Source organism: Sus scrofa, chromosome 9 (genome assembly GCF_054392235.1).
Source record: "Sus scrofa isolate SSC_HxYL_T2T_F1_AM1 chromosome 9, Sscrofa_HxYL_maternal_Yorkshire_Landrace_v2.0, whole genome shotgun sequence".
Taxonomy (NCBI): Eukaryota; Metazoa; Chordata; class Mammalia; order Artiodactyla; family Suidae; genus Sus; species Sus scrofa.
The window spans coordinates 6,891,500-6,914,626 of NC_139391.1; the positions used below are offsets into that span (position 1 = coordinate 6,891,500).

The window sequence follows — 23,127 nt, forward strand, 5'->3', positions numbered from 1 at the left end:
TACTTCTGGGTCCCCAGGTCTCCGTGAACGCCAGGACCTCTCACACTTTCTGACTGTTCCTCTCCTCTTCTGGCACCGCGGGATTTCCGATTTTTAGTTTCAAGCTCAGTTGAGTGTCAAACCTTTTTAAAAAAAAATACCATTTGGGGTTCCCGTTGTGGTACAGTGGTTAACGAATCCGACTAGGAACCATGAGGTTGCGGGTTCGGTCCCTGCCCTTGCTCAGTGGGTTAGCGATCCGGCGTTGCCGTGAGCTGTGGTGTAGGTTACAGACGCGGCTCGGACCCGCGTTGCTGTGGCTCTGGCGTAGGCTGGTGGCTACAGCTCCGATTCAACCCCTAGCCTGGGAACCTCCATATGCCGCGGGAGCGGCCCAAAGAAATAGCAAAAAGACAAATAAATAAATTAAAAAAAAATACCATTCAATCTTTCTATATTTGAGGTGAGAAGGAAGTCTGCCTGGAACTAATCTGCCTGTTGTGTATGGGTCAGACGTCACAGCAAACCGTTCTGCTGCAATCAGAGGGTGTTTGTTTATGTATTCCGCAGCACGTGGAAGATCTGGGGCCAGGGTTCAAACCTGTGCCCCAGCAGTGACAACACCAGGTCCTTAACCCACTGTGCCACCAGGGAACTCCAAAGGGGTCTTTGGAAAACACAAACACAGCCATTTCATTCCCTGAACACGACATGGGAGGCCCTGTGAAATCAGGATCCTTGCCCTCCAGCTGCACTTCCCACCCCTCTGTCCGCTTCCCCACACCCACCGTCTCTCAGGTCCAGTCACAGGCGCTGCCGCTTCTCCTCCGCTCTCCCGTCACGGCGTTCGGGGGGTGTGTGGACAGCAGTTACAGGTACTTACACTCTAGGCCGCACACCCTCAAGACAGCACGGCCTTGACGTCGCGATGCGGAAACAGCAGCTCCGCAGGAGGATGCGCTGCACGCTGCAGCGCAACGCGCCTCCAATTTATTCAGCTGACAATGCTGCTGAGTCTAAGGACACTGCATGGAATTGGGCGTTAATTAAAGAGTCGACACTCAAGTGATTTTACGTCTTCCCTTCCAAGAACCTGGTGTGTCTTTGCATGTGAGACCTTTATGCTCTCAGTGTGATTTTATCTTGTTAAACTAAACTTAGCATTTCATTAACTGTGAACAGGTAACACATTAATACGGTTCAAAATTTAAAATTATAAAAATGAATACAGTGAATCTGCCCTTCCAGGCCTCCTCCTCTCTGTTCAATCCCTCTCTCCTCCAGACAGTCTACGTGCACGTCAAATACACGCACCCGCCACGGCGCTGTGAACGGAGTACACTGCTTACCGTTTCTAGTTTAGGAAAAAAACCTTCATTTTTGTACATTTATCTTTTATTCAGACACTCACCAAATTTCCTTATTAATGCTAGTGAGTTTCACTATACGGCCTTGTAGAGTTCCTCAACAGTCACATGTCAGCAAAATAATTATTCTCCAACATTTGTACCAACTACTTAGTTTTCCTGCCTAATTACTTTCACCTGAATTTTCAAAGTACTGTTGAAACTTGTCTTATTTCAGACGTTAACAGAAGTAGCTTTAGTTTTTACATTTAAAGATGTTTACTATTGATTTTTGGCGAAGAGTTTCTTTTACTTGGAGCTTTAATTTTATCCAAAATTGTAACTTAAAGCTGTAAAATTTTATCCAATTTTTTTAGCATATACTGATAAAATGTTTTCTCTCCTTTCAAATTATTACTCTGAAATAATTTTAGACTTATAGAAAAGTTGCAAAAACAATACAAAGAACTCCTGGATACCCTTCACTCAGATTTCCCCGATGTGAATACTTCCGTTTTATCATTGTGTGTAGTTTGGTATGTGTGGATGTACACGTGTAATTTAGACTTTCCTGAAACATTTGTCAATTGTCTTTAAATATTTCAACGTACATTTTCTAACAACAAGGATACACAATCACATAAGAAATATTATCAAAATAAGAAAATTAACTGATCTACAGACATTTAAATAATCTTCACGCTCTTGGTGCAGTGTATTACATTAATAAATTTCCTGATACTGAGGCTTACATTGCTGAAATAAAACTTATACAGGAGTTCCCGTCGTGGTGCAGTGGAAATGAATCCGACTAGGAACCATGAGGTTGTGAGTTCGAGCCCTGGCCTCGCTCAGTGGGTTAAGGATCTGGCGTTGCTGTGGCTGTGGTGTAGGCTGGCAGCTGTAGCTAAGATTCAACCCCTAACCTGGGAGCCTCCATATGCTGCGGGTGTGGCCCTAAAAAAAAAAAAAGACACACACACAAAAAATTGTGGCTATAGAATTCTAATATTTAAAATTCTTCCATATGCGTGGTTATGTCTGATCTCTCACTCCTAATCTTTTTTTTTATTTTTCACCTTTATCAGGCTTAAGAGATATTATCTTTTTTTATTTTTATTTTTTTGGGGCCTCACCCAAGGCACATGGCAAATGAACGTTCCCTGGCTAAGGACTGAATTGGAGCTGCAGCTCCTGGCCTACACCCCATGTCACAGCCACAGCAACTCTGCAGCAGCCTGCAGCAACTTGGGATCCTTAACCCACTGAGCGAGGGCAGGGATCGAACTCACGGCCCCATGGGTACTAGCTGGGTTTGTTACCACTGATCCAAGACGGGAACTCCGAGATATTTTCTATTTTACTGGTGTTTCAAAAAGAACCATTTTCTATTTATCCTTTCTCCTTTTTTTTTTTATATTCCTATTTAACTTCAGATTTCATCTTTATTTGGCCCGTTTTCTATTTTCTTATTGTTTAAATGCATTTTTTTTTTTTTTTTTTTTTTTTTACTTTATAAAACAATCGTATACACCTTTGAGTTTTTCCTTTGAACAACGAAGATGTTATATTTTCATTTCCAGGTCTAGCCTCAAGCAATTCTGGATACTCGGGAAGGAATGCGGGGCCTTTGCCTCACTCGCTCAGGGTCTGCTGGGTCCTGCTGCCCGGCCAGAAGCACAAAGCAAACGTGTACTCAGTGGACAAACGACGCTGCTCTTCCCCGGACTCACCCTGAAGCCCTGTGCCTGCTGCAGAGCCCACTCACCCACCCAGTACCTGAGGAGGCCGGCTCGGGGTGGCTCCGTGCAGGTAGCTTCTCTGAACAGGATAGTGAGCGCAGCAACTGCTATCTGCCTCTTGGCTCTTACCCTCCACTGGACAGACAGACACAGAACAAGTCCTGCAAGTGGGCTGAGCACTGCCTAGGACGCTACGGAAGTGTACGGTGGGGGTCCCCCATCGCCCAGGAGGTCTAGCGAGCTAAGAATCCCGCGCAGGGGTTCTCAGGTCCCTCGGAATCTGAGCGTCTACCCGTCCCCTACCCTTCGCTCAGAAGGGTGGCCATTAGGTTTTCCTGTCTGAAAGTTATCTGGTGTTGAGTTATACGCCCACTGCTCCTGGCCGCGGCTGAATGAACGAGGGAACGGACAGGCAGGCATGAGGATTTTATTCGATAGGAATGTTCCATACAGCAGGGTCACTGGCTGACTTAGCGTCTCTAAGGGAAGTCTGAACAAAACAAAACAAAAAAAAGGGAAAGGATTAAAAACAGAGAGAGCAGGAGAGGAAGAAGCAGAATCAGAACAGCATAGTCTTAACAGTACCGGCAGGTCATGAACGCTGCGGTTTTGGATTAGACCTGCAGGCATCAGTACGGACGCATGGGTTTTAATAACATGCAGATGGACAGATACAGTAATCCGTTCAATTGCGTGCGACGCATGTGTTCACATACACAGACGGATCTCCTGGCAACGTGCGTGGAAAGGGCCTAGAAGCAACGACACTCCAGCAGCCATGAATACGCCACCTTGGTTTCTAAGTACCAGCCTCAAACAAAAAGAGCAGGAGCCGTCAGAGGAATGGCTCACGTCCGAGCTGGGACAAGAAAAGCATGAGTGAGCTTAGAGCACCTTGTGATGCCAGAAAGTATGGAAACACTGAAAAAGATGATGGGGCAAGGCCGCAACAACGCAAAAACCACCCTAAGCGTTTCCAGTGGCCAAATCTAGGCCAATGTAAGCAACAACATATACTCTGTCAGTATTAGATTATAACCCATAGACTAAAAGAAAAATATCCGTCAGTCTATACTGACATAAATTATTAAATAAATAAACAGGAGAAAAGAGACCACTGTTCCTTGTAGGAGAATACCAACGGATGAATGTAGATGCACTAAGAAAACAGAAAGTCATCATCAGGCAAATACAACAATGCTTGTTCTAAGCAAGAACCAGTGATGGATGCTAAAATCGGTGGGCAAAATTCTAAGGCCAAGACATCTGAACAGCTTCTCTTTCCCCACGAGCTTCTTACTAACTTCGGAGGGGAAAGCAGAACTCTCGCGGTGGAGCAGTGGCACGCACAACCCTACCTGGGTGCTCCCTGCTGTGAGGCACGAGGAGGGGCACAGCTCGCCGTTTGCGGGCTGGCCCTGCCCAAAGGGACACCTCAATCGATCACAGGAGAGCAGCAGACGAACCCACCCTAAGGGACAGTCTACAGAATAACCAACCTGGACATTTTACAAGTGTCAAGGTCACACAAGGCAAGGAAAGCCAGAGGTCCTGCCACAGGCTGAAGGAGATGAAGGAAACGACACAATGCGACACAGGCTCTCAGACTGGATCCTGGACCAGGAAACGCACACGAGAAGGGAGAACGGCCACAGCTGACTGGCTACACGTTAGCAGCAGCGCTGTATCAGGTGAACTTCCTGCTTTGAATAATCCTATTTAATATTCTTTTTAGATGTTAAGAGAAGCTAGGTGAAGGCTGCATGGGAAGCCTACTATTTCTGCAACTTCCTGTAAGTCTAAAATTATTTCAGAATAAGTAAAAAAAAATAACAACTTAAAAAAGACTAGCAGTCACTGAGGTATGAAGCAGCGGACAACTCCTCGCGGCGGGACGGTGACTGCGGGAGCAGCTCTGGCTGCTCGCGGCCTCGTACCTTCTTGTCATGACGTCCTTCCATCACCCAAGGGAAAGGCCCCCATTGCCTGCTTTCTGAGAGACTTGCTAACCCCCAAGGAGGATTCCAAATGGCCCTGCAGGGGAGGGTGACAGCGTGGCTATCAATGGTGGCCCACGATGGGGCCCAAGGATGGGCCGAGCCCTGCTGGGCCTGCTGGGCTGAGGCTCAAACACGTCTGCTCTGCGAAGGCCCTGGCGGGTGGTGCGGTGCCTCTGCTTAGGGGCTCACACGCAGACTGCAGCGGGGAGCTGCTGGTTCCAGGTTCACACAGCTGGGCCCACAGGAGAGACGGGGCCCAGGCAGACGCCATGGCCATCCAGGCAGCGCCCCGACCATGACCTCCTCCGACAGCTTCCCCTCCCCTGGCCACCTGGTACGTCTGCCCAGTCCCACTGAGGGGCAGGACAGTGCCCGGTCCGCCTTCCTCCTCAAGGCGCCCTATGCTGGCCTAGTTCCAGGGCTGGAGAGACACGGTCTGGCCTGACCCCAGGACACGGGGTCGGGGGGACAGCAGCTACGACGCGGCAATGGCTGGTTTCTCTGAGTCTCGCCCTTGGGATTCTCGGGCCCGGCAGAGGAAGCTGCGGCCTAAACGCAGAACTTGGCGCCCGCGCCTCTGCACTCTGCTCCCAGTGGAGACACTGTGGGGCCGGCAGGGGCCCTGTCCCAGCCGGTCCTGGGTTCTTTCAGCCAGCTCTGTTCCTGGCTGCCGTGCTCTGAGCTTCCGAGAAAGATGACAAGGTTCCAGAGAACTAAGGGGCCTGGGGCTGAAGGACAGACACAGGGGCCTCCCTCTTCCCGCTGCCTGAGGGGACGGAGGGGCAGGTCCCCTCCCAGAAACCCGTCAGCACACGGGGGCCCACACCGAAGGCATCAGGGGAGGGCAAAGGCCCTGCGTTTGACTCTGGGGCCGAGCAGGGCCCCTCAGGGGCTGTGCGGAGGGAAGAGGCCTTGGGCTGGACACGAGGCACGAGGGGCAGGTAGCTGGGTTGCCACGCCACGGCCGAGGGGGCTTTATTGGGTGCCAGGGGCAGGTCAGCCGGGTGGGTGGGCGCTAGAGGGTGTGGCACACCTTCTCCGGGTGCAGCGGTGCCCGGATGTCCAGTTTGTGGCTCTTGCTGTCCTTATCAATGATCTCCAGCCGCAGCTTGGGCGGACGCTTCTCAGCCCCGGGCGGGGGCAGCTCGGGCCCCGTGAGCAGCTGCGCGTCCGAATCCTCCACGGAGATGCGCAGGCAGCAGCCCTCCGGCAGCAGGTCTTGCTCGTAGGCGGCCGCCAGCTGGTTCACCACCCGGCGCTCCACCTGCGGGCGGGCAGCGGGCGAGGGGCCGTCACGCCTGAGCCCGGAGGCGGCTCTCGGCCCTGCCGCTCAAGCGCGCGCTGACTCAGAGCTTCCGTTTTCTAGCAGCCCAGGGCTGCGCCAGTGACTCGGGTTCCCAGCCCGCCTCCCCACGTGGGCAGCAGTTCTGACCCAGTCACCCTCCAGGAGGGGGTTTCGCTTTCGGCCCCAAAAGGGGTCCCCTCTGGGTAAGCATGATGCCAGCCCGTCTGGCTGGCGGGGAGCCCAGGCCGTGGGGCTGGGGGCACCGGGAGGGATGCGGTGGGGGGGGGGGTGCCCGCTCCTCTCCTGTGCTCACCTCGTGCTTAATGGAGCGGGCGCCGTAGTGCACGTTGTAGCCGTCGACCAGCACGTCCGCCACCTCGCGGTCCCACAGCAGCGTGATGTTGTGCCTCTGCTTGGCCTGAGACGGGGCGGACAGAAGCACGTGCATGCGGCCCGGGGCTGTCCACGGCTCAGCGCTCGGGCCGAGGCCTGGCCAGTGAGGGACTGTGGCCCCACGGCTCCCGGCCCAGCGTTCCCTGACTTCCAGTGGGCAGACGTCTTGCCCCCACCCACGGGCAGTCCCCGCTCTTACTCTCTTGGCCCAGAAGTTCAGCTCCTTGTTGACGAGCTGGATGAGCTCCGAGTGGCAGAAGGGGAGAAAGTAGACGATTTCATTGATTCGTCCCAGAAACTCATCTCTCCGGAAGTGAGCCTGCAGAGCCACGTCAGGGAAGGGGTGGGCTTGGTGACCCAGACGGGGAGGGGACCTGCTGGACCCCCCGGGGAAGACTGAGTGGGGGGGGCTGGTGCATCTCTGTGAGGGCTAAGGGGGCCCCCGAACCCGAGGCTCCAGCAGGAAGGACAAGGAACTCTTACTTTCAGGATGGGGCGGATGACGTTCTCCTTGAAGTTCTTTGAGATGGTGATCTTGTCACCACTCTGGACGTCCCCTGCGGAGACAGAATCGTCAGCGGCCTGCTCCCCACCCCCGGGTCCTGCCCCTGACGGGCTGTGACGCTGGTCAAGGGCTCAGGCTCCTTGGGCCTCGGCCTCCTCCTCACAGGCCCACGAGGGACTGGACGGGTACTTTCGAGGCCCTTCCAGGGCTCAGGTACCAGGAGGAGCTTATGAAGGAGCAGAGGGGAGAGAAGGGTCAGGACCAAGACGTGAGTTCTGACTCGTAGGAAGGGGGCTGGAAGGTTCTCTCCCAGGACACAGGCTCTGGCCTGAAGCGCTCCTCCCTCCCGCTCTCTCAGGGCCCAGGCACGCAGGGAGGCACCCTGGCTGACAGAGGCTGTGCCCACTTCCGTGTGGCTTCTGAGCTCTTGTCCCCCAACCCCCGCCCCCACTGCATCGAAGTGTCCCTCTCTGCTGAGTCCCTCAGTCCCTGGCCTCTTCCTGGCCCCACCCCTGGGGTGGCTCTGTCCAGTCCTCCATCTGGAGCCCTTCTGTCCTCCAGGAGACCGGGGGGCTTTCCTGAGGAAGGGGGCACTGTCCAGCGAGGTGCTGGTGCCTGCACAGGGCCGGCTCGGGCCAAAGACGCCCACCAGGACCTCAGCCGGCCTCGAGATCTCAGTGCCGTCCTGGCCCCCAGAGACGTCCGGCTGCCGAGGCAGCTCCGGCCACGCGCCATACCGAGGTTCTCGGCGATCCGGTTACGGCTCATCTCCAGAGCCTCCTGCCTCAGCTGCAGCGCGTGCTGCGCTATCTCGTCGCTGGCCACGTTGGAGGTCATGATGAAGATGGCGTCCTTGCAGTCGATGGTCTTCCCTTTGCCGTCGGTCAGCCGGCCCTGGGGAGGGCGACTGCACGGTCAGGGGGCGGCAAGGCTGGGCACCTCCTCTGCAGAAGCCCGTGCCCGCCCCCCTCGGGCAGATCAGGGGCTCGTTCCTCTGGGCTCTCTGCTCTCCCCCCTCCGCTGCCATGCTCACGTCCTGAGAGCCCCCAGGCCAGGCGGCACCTGCTGTCTGGCACCTCTCAGGGCACCCAGCACCCACCCAACACGTTCTCTCGGAGGCCCACTCTGGGCCAGGCCCTGTGTTGGGGCACCGGGGACTCACTAAGCCTCTAGAGAAGGGGTGAGGCCAGGAGACGAGCGTATGGCAAAGGGAAGGCCAGGCGGCGTGGGAGGTCAGAGGAGGGTACTGCGAGGACCCGGTAAATGAACTAGAACAGCAATAATCTCTGCGTCTCTGAAGCCATCCCCTGGCGGGGCAGAGAAAATAAGGCTCTTTCTGTAACCAACGTGGGAAGTTTCCTTGGAATCTTAAGCTTTTTCTAGAAGTGACACAGAAGAAAGTATCTTTACCAGACACAGATGAACCAAGGAAAGACAAAACAGGCGACAGCAGGGGGAAGAGGCAGATGGATGAGAAGAGTGTAGCTGTCGGGGACCATTCAGTTCAAGGGCAAGGAACTCCGCCCACTCAGGGAGCCTCAAGGCCATCAGCAGCACAACAGCACTTTGGGTCATTTATAAAAGAGCAATGCCTGGGGCCCCACTGGGAGGAACGTATGGAGGGTGACTGGGTGGGTCTGGCGAGTGCCTCCTGTGCCTTACTGCACTCTGCCCACCAGAAGGTCCCTCCACGAGGGCAGAGGCTGGGTCTTGTTCTCAGTGGGGCCTAGAACAGCGTCTGGAATATAGCAGGTGTTTAGTACTGTTTGTTGAATGCTCGAACCCTCAAAACCCCTACAAAGAAAACTGAGCTCAGAAAGGTTAGGGAATTTGCTCCAGATCTCACAGCTAGAAGACAGCAGAGCGGAAGCTCTACCGAACCTGTCCGACCCCAGAACCCATGCCCTTCACCGTGCACCAGGCTACTGGGGTCGCACCAACAGAACGGGATAAATGAGGCGTCCTGAAATGTTCTTTTCCTAAATAAAAATTTCTCAGAATTCTGCCAAACTCAGTTTGCATCCTTTGAGCTTGACTGAGAGAAGCAATCGGGACAGGTGTGGGGAGAGGCAGACCTGCCTGGGGGTTCGTCTGGGCTGCAGGTGAAGCATAGCTCCCGCCAAGTCTTAGGACACAGCTCTGGGACATGGCACTGACCTTGGCCTGTCGGCGTCTGCCCAAGCCAGCAGCGCTGGGCCCTGCCCCAGGCCCAGCCGGGAACCAACCCTCCTTGAGGGGTTCCCTTTCCCTGGGGGCAAGAGATTCAGTCAGGGTCAGCCCTTGCTTCTGAAGCGACACCAAGGCCGACCGGCCCAGGCTTCCGAGGCACCAAGGAAACGTGCGCCTGCTGAGCAGCAACTCCCGCGGGCCGGGCATGGTACCAGGTCCTCTTCTGCCTCACTCTGCCCGGACCCTTGGCACGGGTCTCTCAGACAGTGTTCGTTCAAAAGGGGCCTCCAGATCCAGGTCGTGGTCAGTCTCCGGTCCCAGCCCTGGGCGGGAAGAGGGGACGGGGACGGTGCAAGTGGCTGTTCCGAGTGTGGCCGTTAGCGTCCCATCTCACCCCTGCTGAGGGTGACAACAGGACGGAATCCACGGAGGGCAATTCCAGGCTGGGGACAGGTCTGCGTGTGGGTAGGTGACCCCACGTGTGTTTGCAGAGCTCGTCCGAGGGCTGAGCACACATACGGCTGTACTGGCCAGGGTGGCAACCGGTGGCTGCTTCACTCAGGGGTCAAAGCTCTGCTCACGCCTGGGCCCGAGGATGGGTCCCAGGTGGGTGAGGAGCAGGTGCAGTGTGACACTGACCCAAAGGCGGACTTTCGCAGTGTTCCTGTCTCCTTTTCCTCAGAGTCCTTGGCAATAAAACGTGTCCCCAAGAGACGGCTGTTGCGGTCCCACCTCCAGCACATCCTGGGTGGGCGTGCATGCTGCATTTCTGGTGTCCCCCGCATGTGTCCTCAAAGAGGGGCAGCAGGTGAGCAGGTGCTATAGACCCGGGCTAACCGGGACGTGATGACATTAGCTCTGCTTGGGTTTCGGTGAGAGCGTTAGGGCTCCTGCTTTCGGGGTCCAGGCCTGGGAGAACTGGGCTGCGTGGATGTGGAGGCTTCCCTACACCCCCAACTGGATGGGGTGCCCTTCCAGCTCCTACCTACGTGAGCGCAGCACTCACCACAGCACCTCAACCGCTCCTGCTGCCTGCATGCGTTTCACCTGAACAGCGAGGCGGGCCCGTGCCTGTTCCGGCCTGTCCTCTCTGCCGGGCCCCGAACCACATTCCCTTGGCCGGCCTCCTTCTCCTTCTGGAGAGGTCGCCACAGTTGCAAGGCCGTCCTCTCACCTCTCTTCTCTGCACACCAGACGCTCGCTCAGGCCTTCCTGGGGTTTCGGCCACTCTCTCCGCGCCGAGCCTTCCTGTATCCCCACTCCTGGGCAGGCCGCCCCCCAACTCCAGGCGACCTCTTGGACACCTGCGTGGATGTGGCCCAGGCGTCTCACTCCCAGCGTCTCCAAACCGTAGCTCCTCGCCTTCCCGCCCATCTGCTGCTCATCCCTGCGCTCGTGTGGCGGCTGAGGGCGGGCGGGCGGCGGCAGCCACGGCTCGCGGGCCCCACATCCTGCCGCCCGTCATCCCTGGCCCCTCGCTGTCTCCTCGCACCCGGTCGCTCCCGACCCGGGCCTGTCTTAGAGCAGAACCCCCAGCCCTTCCCCGGACTCTCCTCTCCTCGCTGGGCCCTCTTTCTCCTCGTGGTCCCTTTTCTCACCACTGCCCAGAGGGGAGCTCTATCAAGTGAACCTCTGACCCCACTGCTCTCTCGCCTGAAGTCTTCAGAGACTCTCACTACCCAGCGGATACATAAAGGCACACGCCTTAGCCCGGCTTTCCGAGCCGCCCGTCCACGGCGCCCCCGGCTTCGTTCTGTCTCGCTGTCCCTCTGCAGTCGGCAACACGGAGCAGCTGGGGTTCCCGGACACCCCGGGGGGCCTCGCGCCCCAGCGCCCCTCTGCCGGCCCTGCTCCGCTCCGTCCACCTGGCAGACACGGCCTCATCCTTGGAAGGGCGGCGCAACTAGTGCTCAGTGACCTCAGTCCACGGAGCATTTCTTCCGGAGCCGGGGGCCTGGGAGTGGCTGCAGTGAGACGAGGTCTCTGTCCTCAAGAAGCAGATAGGCGTAAATGGGGCTAAAAATGGCAGCTTTCGTCAATGGCACCAAGGGCGTAAACATGAGAAACCAGAGGCGGGTGGCTGCAGGAAGGGATTCTGACCCGCTGCCCAAGGAGCCAGGGGAGTGAGTGCAGCAGGGGAGGCCGGCCGGGGCTCACACGCGGGGCGGCTTCTACTGCGGCCAGCAGGTGCCTTCCCTCTTTCTGGACCAGGAACCTCTCCAGGGACAGAGGAGGTCCGACAGGCTGCTGAGCTTCCCCCCAGCCCCCGAGCTGGGCCCGACCCCTCTTCGGCGAAGGCCCCACTCCTCGTCTACGGTCTCTTCCGACCCTGGCTGCACGGGAGCTTTTAGTTAAGTTGCAGGCTCTGGAAACGGACGGCCTGGGTCCAAATCCGGGAGTCCCTCTTTCCAGGGAACGCGTCACCGTGGCTAAATTAGTCACCTCACTTTACTTCCGTTTCTACACTTGTCACCTGGAGCCGCAACAGCAACTGTCTTCCCAGGGTCCCTGGGAGGGTAAAGGGTGGACCCATGCAAGTTTCTCAGCACCGCGCCTGGCACTCCAAGCACAAAAACGTCAACGTCATCACATCTTTCCACCGTCGCCAAGGCGAGGAATTCCCAGAGGGCCAGTCTGGATCGGGCCTGCGGCTGTGGACCGCCCTCCCGCCTCGGGCTGGAAAGCGGTGGGAGGCCTCAGCGCACAGGTGTGGGAAACAGAACCTGTGAGCCGTGAAGCACTGGCTCTCACCCCTCAGTCGAGGGTCTGCGGACAGGGAACCGCTGAGAGGCTGGGAAGACGGCGATGACCCTGGGGCAGGGCCACGGATGCTGGGCCAGGTGGGAAGCTGTGGGACACCTGGGTCTGGTTCTTCCTGGCCTGGCACCCGGTGTGCAATCTGGTCCAGGGGTGTCCCTGCTCCATCTTGTTAGTGCACCTGTGACGTGGGAAGCAAAACTCCTTTCCATTTTCCCAGGGCTGGAGGGGCCAAGGGGGAGGGTGGGCTGGCCACGGGCAGACGGGAGCAGACAGCAGGGCCTCTGGAGATGGCGAATGCCAGCCCCTCCGTGGTCTGAGGCTCTCTGTCCCCGCTCAGGGCAGAAGCTGGTACATCCAATGGTACAGTACAGTCTACTACTGGCTCCTCCTCACAGCGGCTCTGTGACCTTAGGCAAGTCATTTACGACCTCGCTGAACCTCAGTTTCTTCATCTGTAAAAAACGCTTTCTGTCGGTGGGAATGTAAGCTGGTACAGCCACTATGGAGAACAGTATGGAGGTACCTTAGAAATCTATACATAGGGAGTTCCTGTCGTGGCGCAGTGGTTAACGAATCCGACTAGGAACCACGAGGTTGCGGGTTCGGTCCCTGCCCTTGCTCAGTGGGTTAACGATCCGGCGTTGCCGTGAGCTGTGGTGTAGGTTGCAGACGCGGCTCGGATCCCGCGTTGCTGTGGCTCTGGCGTAGGCCGGTGGCTACAGCTCCGATTCAACCCCTAGCCTGGGAACCTCCATATGCCGTGGGAGCGGCCCAAGAAATGGCAAAAAGACAAAAAAAAAAAAAAAAAAAAAAAAAAAAAGAAAGAAATCTATACATAGGACTACCACATGACCCAGCAGTCCCACTCTTGGGCATATATCCAGACAAAACTTTCCTTAAAAAAGACACAGGCACCCACATGTTCATTGCAGCTCTATTCACAATAGCCAAGACATGGAAACAACCGCAATGTCCACTGACAGATGACTGGATTAGGAAGATGTGATATATATACACAATGGAATACTACTCAGCCATAAAAAGGGCAAAATAATGCCATTTGCAGCAACATGGATGGAACTAAAGACTCATCCTGAGTGAAGTAAGTCAGAAAGAGAAAGACAAATACCATATGACATCACTCATATCTGGTATCTAATATACAACACAAAGGAACCTTTCCACAGAGAAGAAACTCATGGACTTGGAGAACAGACTTGTGGTTGCCGGGGGAGGGGGAGGGACTGGGAGCTTGGGGTCTATGGATGCAAACCATTGCTTTTGGAATGGACTGACAACGAGATCCTGCTGTGTAGCACGGAGAACTATGTCTAGATACTTACAACACAGCACGACAATGCGAGAAAAAATTATGTACACATGCACGTGTAACTGGGTCTCTGTGCTGTACGGCGGGAAAAAAAAAACATGAAAAAAAGATGCTCTCCACTGCGCCCGGCTGTCGTGATGGTTACCACCACCACCTGTGAAGTGCTCAGCGCACGCAGCACACAGACCGTGGGGACAAAAGGAAGCCGTGCTCACTTAGAGCTGACGCCCCTGCTGAGAGGGAGGCTGCCCTCGTTGGGGACGAGCCGGAGCTCCTCAGGGGAGAAGGGTTCCATAAGCTAGGGCGCGGCCGCCACCATCCTCAACACCAAAGGCACTTGAAAGACAGCGGCAGGCGAGGCCGGGGCAGGAGCTGAGCCAGGCAGGTTCCTGGAGCTTATGGGCTCCCGCCTCCCTGTCCGGCACATCAGAGCGGGAACTCGAACTTCACCTCTCCTGCACCCCGCCCTCCTCGGTCTCCCGAGAAGGTGGCCCGGGAGCCACGCAGTTCACCTCTCAGGCAGGGCCAGTGCCGGCCGTGCCTCGGGGGCCCGGTCTGGGCCCCCCCTGCCAGAGAGGGGGCGAAGCCAGAGTGGCTGCGTGACAGACGGGACACGCCCCGGAGGAAGCATCAAGAGGCGAGGAAGGCTCAACCCTGGGCCCTCGGGTCCCGCCGTCCCAGCCCCCATCCCTCCCGCTGCCCCCGCTCCAGCCCCGTCCCAGCTGATTCTCACCTCGTCAAACAGCTGCAGCATGATGGTCAGCACATCTGGATGGGCTTTGTCCACCTCATCGAAGAGCACCACGGCGTTGGGGCACTGCTTCAGCTTCTTGGTCAGCTGGCCACCCTCCTCGTGGCCAACGTAGCCTGGTGGGGACCCTATAAACTTGGCCACCTGGGGAGGGAGCGACGATGTTAGCCGGGCCGTCCCGTGCTCTTGTGTCCAATGTGGGCGGCAAGGAAGAGGCCTCCACCGCTGTCGAGACTGCCTGTCTCAACGGGACAGCGGGGCTTCTCCTGGGTGGAAGGGGCCCTGCCGCGATGGAGAGCCGGCGCATCTTCCCTGTGTGTGCTCTTCAGAGCCAAGCTCGTCAGCGCCCCTGCTGCGTACACAGGCCCCACAGGACAAAGCCCAAGGTTGCTGGCAGCGCCGCAGGCCTAAGCGACAAGTCACATGGAAACACCCAGGCCGAGGGACCTCACTGAGGACTCTCACTCACCTCATGCCGCTCCTGGAACTCGGACATGTCCAGCCTGATGAAACCCTGTGTGGAAGCAAGCGGAGTCCATTTGGAGCCAGGAAGGCCGGGCGGAGGGTTGAGGAGGAGAGCATCTCAAACCTCTTCCAGGCCTCCAAACCACACCCAGCCAAGGCCTTGCATCCCAGTCTCTCTCTTTTTTCGTCAGGGCCACACCCACGGCATACGGAGGCTCCCAGGCTAGGGGTCGAATCAGAGCTACAGATGCTGGAACTACGCCACGGCCACAGCAATGCCAGATCCGAACTGCGTCTGTGACCTACACCACAGCTCACGGCAATGCCGGATCCTTAACCCACTGAGCAAAGCCAGGGATTGAACCTGCGTCCTCATGGATGCTTGTCAGATTCATTTCCACTGAGTCACGACGGGAATGCCTATCTCATGGCTGAGTAATATTCCACGGTGGGTGTGTGTGCTCATGTGTGCCTCACTCCTGCAACTCACCACATCTTTAGCTACTCATTTGCTCACGGACATTCAGACTGTTTCCATGTCCTGACGACTGTAAACAGTGCTGCAATGAACACTGGGGTGCAGGGTGTGGGGGGTGTGGGTGTGGGTGTGTGTGTGTGTTCTTTTTTCCCCTTGCTTTTTAGGGCCACACTTCAGCACTTGCTAGGGGTCGAATCGGAGCTGTAGCCACCAGCCTACACACACCACAGCCACAGCAACGCCAGATCCAAGCTTCGTCTTTGACCTACATCACAGCTCACGGCAATGCCGGATCCTTAATCCACTGAGCGAGGCCAGGGATGGAACCTGCAACCTCATGGTTCCTAGTTGGATTTGTTTCTGCTGTGCCACGACGGGAACTCCTGCATGTATCTTTTTGAATTAGAGTTTTTGTCTTTTCTAGTCATATGCCCAAGAGTGGAGCTGTGGGATCTATTCTCAGCTTTTTAAGGAACCCCCGCAGTGCCTGTACATGCCCGCCCGCCGTGGAGGAGAGGCCCCTTTCTCCACACCCCAGTTTAAGGCCTTCCCTTCCTTTCCTTCACACTCACAGCGTATGGAAGTTGCTGGCCAGGGATTAAATCTGAGGTGCAGCTGTGACCTACACCACAGCTTGCGGCAACACCGGATCCTTAGCCTACTGAGTCAGGCTGGGGATGGAATCGCAGAGCCCGTGTTAGGTTCTGAGCCTACTGCGCCACAGCAGGAACTCATAGCTCAATTTTTTTACACTAATAAATCCTTTCATTTACTTCCACGCTTTCACTTCACTTCGGAGCTATTCACGATGTAGCTTGGTGGCAGCCTGTCCCTCTCCACCGTGGAGCCGCACGGTGACTTGCAGGTGAGCCCTAACCACAATCAACCCCGGGAAGAGAACTCCTTCCAGGGTGGGCTTTGTGAGTTAAGCCAAGCAGGGTGCCCACTCTGCACGAAGAATTTAGGGACTCGGGGTGTGATGAGGGCATTTGGAGGTGCCCCGTCCCTTCTCTCACCTTAGTGTTCCCCAGGGACCGCCCAGCTGCTCTCCCAGGACCCCTGCCGGCATCTAAGCCCTGTGACTCCTGAGAGCTGGGAAGAGGGGTGCCAACACCTGAGAGGCAGGTAACCGTGTCTGAAATGCAGGCCATGCTCTGGTTCAGCGCTGGTCTGAACGTCGGTCTGTGACGTATTCTAGTTTTTCCTCTGTCCCGTCCCTCTGTCCCAAGGTACAGGCTGACAGAAAGAGCCCCGGGCTCGGCTTCCGGCTCCAGGTCTCCACTGTCCACCGGCCTCCCTGTGAGCTGCAGCTTCCTCCCATGTTCACAGGCCCTTATGCCCTCTCCCTGCTCCACCAGGAGCCTGAGGACAGAGGAGAGGACTTAACCCAAGACGTGGGAAGGTTCTTGGAGAAGTTAAGGCCACGTCGGGTGATGGCTGCCGTCAGAGCACAGGGAGCTCTGGCCAGCAAGCCTCTCAGAGGGCTCGGGGCAGCATGGCCAAGAGAAACACTGGCTTCAGGACAGGCAGATGGACACAGCAGGCTGGGAGGTGCCCAGAGGAAGCGACGGGCTGAAGGCATGGGATGGGCATCTGATCTGAGAGCCGACACTCACTGGACACTTGGCGCGTGCCTGGCAACGGTCTAAGAAGCAAACTACAAAGGGCTTAGAACCTGCACACGTCTACGAGGTAAGTATATTAACAGACCCACCTTACAGATGAGAAAACGGAGGCACGGATTGAGGTCACCTGCCCAAGGTCCCTGAAGCGTGACAATCTGGCTCCAAGGCTGTGCTCTTAGCCACACACTCCAAACCTAGTACTTCCCACCTGTCCACTGGCTGGGCTTCTGGCCGACTTCACTGAAGGGTTCTGACTTTGTGCCCAGAATCAGGGTCAGTCAATGTCCCAGGACACAAGGGACAGTGACTTTAGCGCTTGCTTGCGCTTATGTCAAGCGACCTGGGTTCCTGCCCCAGACCTCCCACTGACTGGCTAAGTAACTCTGAACAGGCCTCAGGGCTTGATTTTCTTGGCTGGAAAAATTCTGGTTTCACAGGCTCGTATCTGAGGGTTTCTAGAAGTGAGGCAACCACAGCTTCCGACCTGTACCAATGGCTTTTACTATGCGCCAAGCCTGGCGTTTAGTTTTCACACCGTCATCTCACCTAACGTCACGACCTGAACCCGCTTTACGGATGAGAAAACGCAGGTAAACGGAGACCTTGGTCAAGTCCACGGAGCAGTTTGGAGCTGGGACCCGACCCCAGGCAGGTGGGCTCCAATCCGCGCTCCTGACCCCTTCACTGTGCTGCCGCTCTCACCGCCAACCGCCGTCCTGGGGCCCCGGCAGCCCGGCTCCTGGACGCGGCCGCGGGGCGGCACCCAGGTTTGCTCTCGGGGTTATTAACACTCGTGACGGGAGTGAACAGAGCTGCTCAACTGGGGAGACACGGGAGAGGTTAGAGAGGAAAAAAACCAAGCTCATGGGTCTGATAAAGACCTTGTGAGGCAGCCAGGTGTGGAGGGATCAGTGCCTTTTTACACACGAGGAAACTAAGGATCGGAGCGCCCCAAGTCGAATTCAAGTCACTGACTCTCAGGCCCTGTGCTCTGTCAGCCAGCCCCCCTTCAGCCCGGGCCCTGGGCTCAGCTCACTCGCTCAGCTCTCCTTCGGCCTGGGCTAGACACGGGTTTTTTAATGAGCTGGCTTGCAGGGCGAGTGAGGGTAGGAATTTTACAGAAACACGATCTATGACTTAAAAATAAAATGCATGGGTGGTTAGGTTGGGCTTCTCATGCCCCTCATCTCCCTAAGCGACATGGGGACAAACGGACAAGTCCACAGTCTAGCTTCCTGCTTAGAGCTGAGAGGCTGCATTCTGACTCGACTTCTTCCTCTAACAGGTGGCCCTGGACCTCGAACCCGGCAGGGTCTTTGTCTTCTCATCGGCAAGGGGGTCCGACCTAGCATCCAGGCCGTCTTCCCTGGACCGTGGGCGGGGCCCTGCCGGGCAAGGTAAGAGGCGAGGCTCAAGCGTCAGGCTTGCCGGCTGCGGGAGCGCTGCGGGAGCCCAGCCAGCTGCGACTCTGCCCCTCCCCGGAGGCTCAGCCAACCTTGCACACAGGACTCACGAGCTTCCCTCTGGGGCAAGAGAGCGCACACCCGGAGGGGGCAGAGCAAGCGCGTGGGGCCAGGAGGAAGCAGCACTGGAGCTGGTGCCACGGACGGCTGATTCCAGAGCCGTGGTGGCCTCGCTCACCGCCTCCACGCGGTGATGGTGTTACCTCCGCTCCTGGGGGCGGCACGGCCCACCGGCTCGCGGGGCATCCAGCACTGCTGGAAATCTGCCTCCTGTTTACAGGCTCCGACTGGAAAATGACTCGCATCGCCCGTCTTTTATCAAGCCCTTTCTCCTTTCTACACCCGCGAGTCAGCAGATACCTTCCTTCCACTGTGTATGAAGACATATTAAGACAGCGCGGATAAGGAGATTATAATTTGTAATTAAATATTAACCTTTCTGACAGTATTAAAATTAAACCACTCCGCATTCTTCATCCCTAATCAGGTGGTTCCTGCCAGTAACTGCATCTCCCCTAATAGTCTGGCTAGTTTATGCCCTTCCCAGTGTGCTAATTGTTTCAATGGCTGCCAGCCTGATGAAGCGTCTTAAAGATGCGGTTTGGGGTGGAGCGTGTTAGCACGCCGTGTGCTGCCTCTTGCCTGTCCGCCTGTCGGGTGGGTCTGCTCTGGCTTGGGCTGAGGCAGCGCAGAGCTAGCTCCTGGCAGTAGGAGAGGCCGAGGACCCTTTGGCCAGTGATCAGGCGGAAGGGGGCCGTGCATGTGGCTCTGGAGATCAGAGCCAGAGCACCCGCTTCTGTGGCTGCCAGGTCCTGGAGAGGTGGTGAAGGGGAGGCCAGGCTGGAGCAAGAGAGGCGGGGCCAGGACTCTGCTGCTGGGCAGTATGGCAGAGGCCTGGGCAATTTCTCAAAGAAATCAGGGGTCCCGAAGAAATCTGGCCAGGGCCTCAGGGCTCACGGGCAACCTGTGGTGCTTCCGGGCTGGGCAGGCCAGCAGGGAGAAGAATGTTTGGTTCTAAGCTGAGATGTCCCTGCAGTCTCCAAGGGCTGCTCTGACATTCCCCTCCGAGTGAAAGCATTTCCTGTCAGCCTCGAAAGGCGAACTGGGCAAAAGCCTTGGGAAGCCAGAGTCTGAACAAGGGGAAGGGATGGCCCTCTCCAGTAAGGACCCAGGCCTCCGAGTAGGGGGCAGAGGGGCCTGTGACCACCCCTCAGCTCAGAGCATAAGAAACCACATGGCGTAGGCTGCAGACGCGGCTCGGATCTGGCGTTGCTGTGGCTGTGGTGTGGGCCGGTGGCTACGGCTCCGGTTAGACCCCTAGCTTGGGAACCTCCACATGCCGTGGTTGTGGCCCTGAAAAGAACCAAAGACAAAAAAGAAAAAAGAAAAAAAAAAAGAAAAGAAACCACGTGTGAAAGCTCCTGTCGGACGGGGAACAGGAAATCCTTGGACTCCTCCCCGTTTTCTCCTACAGGCCCAAGTTTCCCCCCAGCCGATGGCCTGAGGGTGCTGGACGTGACGGTGAGTTTCTAAAGCTGCTTCCCCCTCCGGACTGAGCGCCTCAGGACAGGACGAGCATCCTGCTGACGCTCTACCACTGGGACCTGGCACTGGCGGAAGCTCCAGAATGTTCTATCGCTGAATCTCCCCGAGTTCTCCCCAGGGCCCCGAGTGTCAGGCAAGGCAGGGACCCGTTCACAGATGAAGAAACTGAGGCACAAAGAGGCTGAATTACTCGCCCAAATTCCTGGAGCAAGCGGTGGCCGAGATGGGGCCGCAGCAGAGGCCGGCTGCCTGCTCCAGGGCCCATCTTTTCGACCGGCTCTCGCCTGATTCAGGGAGTCGGGGATCTGGGGGCTAGCAGGCGTGGCGAGCTCTCCACAGCCTGCCCCGTGGGTGCAGGTCCAGCCCTTACCTTCTTGGCATCTTTGTGCATGTATCTGGCTGTCTGCTTGGCCAGCTCCGTTTTTCCTAAGAACAAGGAGAGGAGGAGTGTCAGGTAGGCCCCGCCGCCGATCTCCTGGAACGAGAGAACCTCGGCCACGCGTGCAGGCCGGCGATCACGTCTGCAGCCGGGAACGCGGGGCTCCGAGGGGTCCGGTGACTCTCCCGAAGTCACAGAGGTGTTAGCAGCAAAGCTGGGCCCGCACTGAGGCCTGCACGGCATCTCGACCTGCCTGCGGGCGGATGAGGCCTCCCCCTACGGCACGTCCTAAGCTGGGAGGGTGACCCTTATAACCCAGAGCCAGCTGGCCCTCTGTGCCCCTGCACAGACCCTGCCCCTCCCGGCGCCCCTGACTTCCCGGCGCACTGCACTCTCTCTCTAGACACCCATGGTCTTGCATCCAGCCGGGCCCCGGAGCCACAGACCAGAGGCTGGGCGGGGGATGAGCGGACTTCCCTCTCGGCTCTGCAGCCTTTCTTTGTAACATAAAGAAGGAATGGCAGGACCAAAGGGGTGGCTCTGAAGGGCCATGGGGTGTGGTGGTCAAGTCTTTGGAAGTCACTGACTTGTGCGGGTCAAGTTCAGTGGCAGCGTGTGAGCTGACGGTAACCCTCTGGGACCCTCCATCTGAGGCCGCGCTGGGCCCATGAAGACGCTGAGGGGAAGAGGGGACGGCAGACGCGTGAACCCCCATCAAGACATCGGGAGGTGACTGTGGAGGAAGAGCGGTCTTGAGGGTGTGAAAACGCCTCAGATAATCCAGCCCAATGGGCCACAGAAATCCCTGAGCCGTTTCACTGCAGCCGATCCTGCTGTGCCCTCCCTGAGGGCTGTGCTGGCCGCTGGGGCTCTCTTCAGCTTCCTAGGGGGCTAGGCCCCAGGGCACACTAGATGAGGCGGGTGCCCCGGGCCCTGGAGGTGGTACGACTGTTCCCAAAGGGCAGCCTCTGGGGACGCGGTGGATAGACCAGGACCAGCAGGGCCCGAAGGCCTGGCCCTCCAGGGGCTTGAAGCCCTCCCCACAGCTTCCTGAGGGAGAGGCACAATTCCAGCCGCTCCTCATGGGACAGATAAGCCTCTTGCTGGCTCCAGAATTCGGAGGAGGCCGTCTGGGGAGCTGGCGTGGAACTCGAGGTGGGTTGCGGGACCCTGGCCCCCAGCCGCCGGGGCTCCCCCAGCTCTCCTTCTCCTTGCAGTTACCTATTCCCGACGATCCCAGGAAGAGGAAGACCAGAGGGTGCTCTTCGTCATACCAGCCGTTCTCCTTCCTCCGGATCGCTACGGCCAAACACACAAGACGGGAGCACGGGGAGGGAGGCAGATAAATCAATGACACAAAAGGCAGGATAATTATCACTAAGTATACAATATGTTTTACTGCTCTGCGCCCACTCAAAGTCCTCACTGCCATTAGTGCTGCCTAATCTGATTAGCTGGCAAGGCCCCCAGAGACACCTAATCAGGTTAGCATGGATTTGGAAAGCTGCCCAGAGCAGATTTCGGATAAAGTTTTCCAGGATGAGCACTCAGCGTTGCCAGGGAAACCGCGAGGCGGGTGGCTGGTGACTGGCGGTGAAGGGGGCGGGGCTGGCGAAGGAGCATTCGAGAGGAACTCGGCGCCCGCCTGGGCGCCCACCTACTCGGCGCTGCTGGGAGGCCCAGCCTGCCCCATGCAAATGGGAGAGGCAGGCCCCTGGGGATCTGCGGTGTGAGCTCTGGGGAAACCAAGGTCTGGCCTGCCGTCAGCAAACAGAGCCACCAGAGCTTTCTGGAAGCCAGCTGAGGGTGGTGCAGCCCTCAGGGCACAGAAGGCCGGGCCGCATGGTTAGTGAGCGTCCCCACCGACCGACCGATCGACCGTGGCCTCCCCGGGAGGGCAGAGGTGGGGAGCGGGAGAGACACCCGCCAGGCCCCCCGGGGACGTGCTCTGCGGGAGCAGCGCTGGCGGCTCCCCTGCAGGAGGAGGCACGTGACCAAGGGCTTCGCACGCACCGAGGGGAAGGCAAGCGCCAGGCCACTGAGCCGAGAGTCAGGCTCAGAAGCACCACTCAAGTGTGAGGATAAGGAGTGGACTGAGGCAGAACCTCAAGAAGAATCATTCCCTGAACACGCTCTCCGGCAGGCCCAATGGAAAAATCGCCCACACTCTATTACTCAAGACCCGCACGGATAACCTGAGTGGAAAGTTCTTCTCAGCTCCATCATGCTTAACAGGAAACCGAAGCGAGAGATGAGACCTGCCCAAGAGACACGACTAGCAGATCACACGCTGACTGGTAGTCACACCTCTCAAACTGTCTTCTTCATCTTTCTTTTGGTCAAACATGGCTGCTTAAAAAACCGAGTCTCAACTCGGGTTGCGTGCACAGAAACACGGCAGAGAGGCAGGATGGGGACGAGGAGTGTGCAGTGTCAAGGTCGCCCTGGAGATGGAACAGCATGTATGGTCTGGTCCCCAGAGAGCCGACGGATGGTCAGCAAAGGGGCCTAGGTCAGAGGACAGGCCTGGAAACGCAGTCCGTGGAGGAAGAGCGGACAGTCGTATGGACGTGGCTGCCCGTCTGGAGGTACAAAGACCCTAAATGCCACACTGTGGGGTACAGCCCGCAGGGCTGGGTTTCCAAGCAGCAGCTGGAGAGGTCAGAGAAGGCTCTGGAAGACGGGACTGAAGACGTCACAGAGGCGGGGCGGGGGGCAGCGTGGCGGAGCTGGAGAGACAGGAGGGAAGGTGAGCGGCAGCGGGTGGATCAGACCCCGGGGGTCCCGGATCCCCGCCTCGGGAGTTCAGGTCCATGCTGTGGGCTCTCTCCTCACTTCCTAATGCTCCGACCTCAAAATACTTTGTTCCTGGCCTCAGCAGAAGGAGGAACCGGGCAACCTCGGGGACGTCA

At 57.3% G+C, this 23,127-nt stretch overlaps 1 protein-coding gene across 9 annotated transcripts in view; it reads right to left on the reverse strand.

Moving 5' to 3' along the window:
- Positions 1-3,478: 3,478 nt before the first annotated feature.
- The window catches only part of CLPB (ClpB family mitochondrial disaggregase), a 299,259-nt gene continuing 279,610 nt past the window's right edge, over positions 3,479-23,127 (reverse strand). For 5 of the 9 annotated variants that reach the window (XM_084975058.1, XM_084975060.1, XM_084975057.1 and 2 more), the window contains 10 exons: positions 21,437-21,514; positions 20,207-20,262; positions 14,730-14,774; positions 14,243-14,404; positions 7,988-8,144; positions 7,229-7,302; positions 6,945-7,064; positions 6,666-6,770; positions 6,101-6,331; positions 3,479-3,557 (listed from right to left, as the gene is read on the reverse strand). In XM_084975058.1, coding sequence (XP_084831184.1) covers positions 3,495-3,557; positions 6,101-6,331; positions 6,666-6,770; positions 6,945-7,064; positions 7,229-7,302; positions 7,988-8,144; positions 14,243-14,404; positions 14,730-14,774; positions 20,207-20,262; positions 21,437-21,514 — 1,091 coding nt within the window. In that variant the 3' untranslated portion in view covers positions 3,479-3,494. Of the gene's footprint in view, positions 3,558-6,013; positions 6,332-6,665; positions 6,771-6,944; positions 7,065-7,228; positions 7,303-7,987; positions 8,145-14,242; positions 14,405-14,729; positions 14,775-20,206; positions 20,263-21,436; positions 21,515-23,127 lie in introns of those variants that run through there. The other 4 variants (XM_021102302.2, XM_021102299.2, XM_021102301.2 and 1 more) reach the window with 1 other exon arrangement.